We start from the raw sequence: 2,403 nt of genomic DNA on the forward strand, positions 1-2,403 counted from the left end.
AACCATTCCTCGTCAACTAACCACAAGGTGAGTCCAGTTCCAACTGCGCTTCTCCCCGTCCCTAGCCAATAAGCCCAAGGGCCCGCCGCGCGAACCGTCGTCCAAACCGTTCGACCCGTTCGACGACCCACCCGCGCCGCTACGCATAGCAGACCTAGAGCCGGCGCACGTCCTCGTGCTGAACAAGTTCGCCGTCGTGCCGGAGCACTTCATCCTCGCGACGCGCGCGTTCAAGCCGCAGACGCACCTGCTCGAGGCGGACGATCTGGCTGCCACGCAGGCTTGCATCGCGGCGTACCACGACCGCGGACAGGAGCTGTTCGCCTTCTTCAACTGCGGGCAGCACTCCGGTGCCAGCCAGCCGCATAGGCATATCCAGCTTCTGCCCGTGGAGCGCATGAGAGATGGCCTGGAGCAGGGCGGTGGCGCGTGGTCCGTCCTGGTCGACGGGCTCGGGTCGCCCTCTGCTAGGCCGCCGTTCGCCGTGTTCACCGAGAGCATCAACCTGGACACGTCGGAGGGAGAGCTTCACGACGCGTACATCCGGCTATATCGACGGGCCGTGTCGGCCGCCACCGACGGACAGCGGGGGGACGCGCCCGACGAGGGAGAGACCCTGGTCAGCTATAACCTCGCCATGACCAAAAGCACGCTCGCGCTGGTGCCCCGAGTCGCAGAGGGCGGTAGGGTTACGGACGACAAGGGAGACGTTGTTGGTTCCCTGGCACTGAATGGAACGGTCCTGGCTGGTACGGCCCTCGTCAAGAGTGAGGCTGAGTGGGATGCGCTGAGGGGAAATAAGGATGAACTTGCTGCTATCCTGAGTCACATTGGCATTCCCGTCGAAAAGGTCAGGTTGTAACATTTCCATCGTGTTTCCTCTGTCCCCCATATTCTTCAACATGATTCATGAATACGTAATGCATGATGCCCTCCCTCCTTTCCAACCCTAGAAATTCGCCAAGTCGTGATGCACGGAACGGCCAATCAGGGCCTAATCATTCCTCGTCAACTGCTCCCACTTCTTTCGGCAAGCCATGACCCCAAACGGATAGGAGATTCCCCTCTCGCCAATATCCTTGACGACATCGGCCCACGAGATTCTAGCCAGACCATTCTTGCGCATCTTGATAGACCGGCCCACCGCCTCAGTGAGGAGCTCTTCCTAGGAGGGGGGGGGGTCAGCGGCGATGAGCGGATATATAAAGCGGGAGTGGGAAGAGAGCTCACGTCCTGCCGTGTCCACTTGGATCTCCCCTTCTTCTTGGTCGACAAGAGAAGTCTGTACCGTCCACGGAGCGTCGACTCCGCCTCGGGGAGGTTTCCCAACCTCTTGACATCACGGTACTTCATCCCCCCCGCACGGCAGCGCATGAGGAACTCGTCTCTCCGGGCCCGCTCGGCGTCGACGCTCCGCGGAGTCGGGGAGGACGTCGGCCCGGGGAAAGGCGGCAGCTGCTGTCGTGTCGGCTGCGCGTCCACGGGCGAGCAGGGGGATGACGATGGTGTCGATGGTGTTGTCGTGCCGGCCCAGGGGAGCAGGAGGTGTTGCTGGGAAGGTAGAGGGTTCGCAGGACTTGGGATGGCTGCATTGCTGTCGGCGTCCCACCAGTCGGAGGGTAGCCACATGCTCATGTCGACGGGGAGAGGGAACGGAGGTGCTGGGGACGTGTTGCTCCTCCAGAAGGGGGGCTGGGCTGCCACGTCTTCGTGGTAGGCGCTGTTGATGAGGGAGTTGGTGTCGTGGCCGGCACATGTGGGATGTACGTGGTCGGCGTATAGTGTGCTGCCCGTCCCCCCGTAGGATGCGGTGGTCTCGTCATGGGGTTCCACTGCTCCGAGGCCGTGAATGTTACTGCCCCAATCGAAGAGGGGGCTGTGGATGTTCTTTTTTTGTTGGTTTGTTTGTTTACAGGTTGGGCTAGTATCAGCATGGATGGTGGTGAGAGTGTAGTGTATCGCGATGTTTACCTGTGATGGTACCTCGCAGTATTCGCCGTCCATGATGGCACACGCATACAGACAAGGATGGAATACACAATGCTTCGACACAGCACCTTCTTCTATCTTTGTCTTGGAGAACGAAACAGTGAGGAGGAAGGAGGCTTATTGGCACGCCGACAAAGAAGCGGGAATCCGACATCAGCTATATATCCACGACTTCCTATACGGCTTTACTCACAAAGTACTCTTCTCCTATCCTGCCCTGTCCTGTCCTGTCCTGTCTTCACCGCTCCAAGGAACGCCAGCTAGCAACTGGCTCGCTGCCGTCTCCCGCCTCATGAGGCGACTCTGGCACATTGATGCGTCAGGTTATATGCTCCACGGTCTGGGCTCATGGCTGGACCGCGCAGGTCAGGAAGAGGGGTCTCTCTAGGGTTTGCTTCGACTGTGGGCCGTCCG

General features: G+C 59.9%; 3 protein-coding genes across 3 annotated transcripts; 1 reads left to right on the forward strand and 2 right to left on the reverse strand.

The window, feature by feature from the left end:
• Nucleotides 1–12: 12 nt before the first annotated feature.
• GMORB2_4822 (uncharacterized protein) lies at nt 13–288 on the reverse strand (the record flags this gene model as incomplete). The annotated part of the gene is made up of 1 exon (XM_035466796.1): nt 13–288. The coding sequence occupies one exon, from the start codon at nt 286–288 to the stop codon at nt 13–15; it is 276 nt and encodes a 91-aa protein (XP_035317955.1).
• A 109-nt stretch (nt 289–397) lies between these two features.
• Nucleotides 398–862, forward strand: GMORB2_4823 (sulfate adenylyltransferase (ADP) / ATP adenylyltransferase; the record flags this gene model as incomplete). The annotated part of the gene is made up of 1 exon (XM_035466797.1): nt 398–862. One exon carries the CDS (start codon nt 398–400, stop codon nt 860–862), a length of 465 nt encoding a protein of 154 aa, XP_035317956.1.
• A 132-nt stretch (nt 863–994) lies between these two features.
• GMORB2_4824 (uncharacterized protein) lies at nt 995–2,004 on the reverse strand (the record flags this gene model as incomplete). Its single annotated transcript, XM_035466798.1, has 3 exons — nt 995–1,165; nt 1,231–1,887; nt 1,984–2,004. The coding sequence occupies 3 exons, from the start codon at nt 2,002–2,004 to the stop codon at nt 995–997; spliced, it is 849 nt and encodes a 282-aa protein (XP_035317957.1).
• Nucleotides 2,005–2,403: the final 399 nt, after the last annotated feature.

This window comes from Geosmithia morbida, assembly GCF_012550715.1.
Source record: "Geosmithia morbida isolate 1262 chromosome Unknown scaffold_26, whole genome shotgun sequence".
NCBI classification, from domain to species: Eukaryota; Fungi; Ascomycota; class Sordariomycetes; order Hypocreales; family Bionectriaceae; genus Geosmithia; species Geosmithia morbida.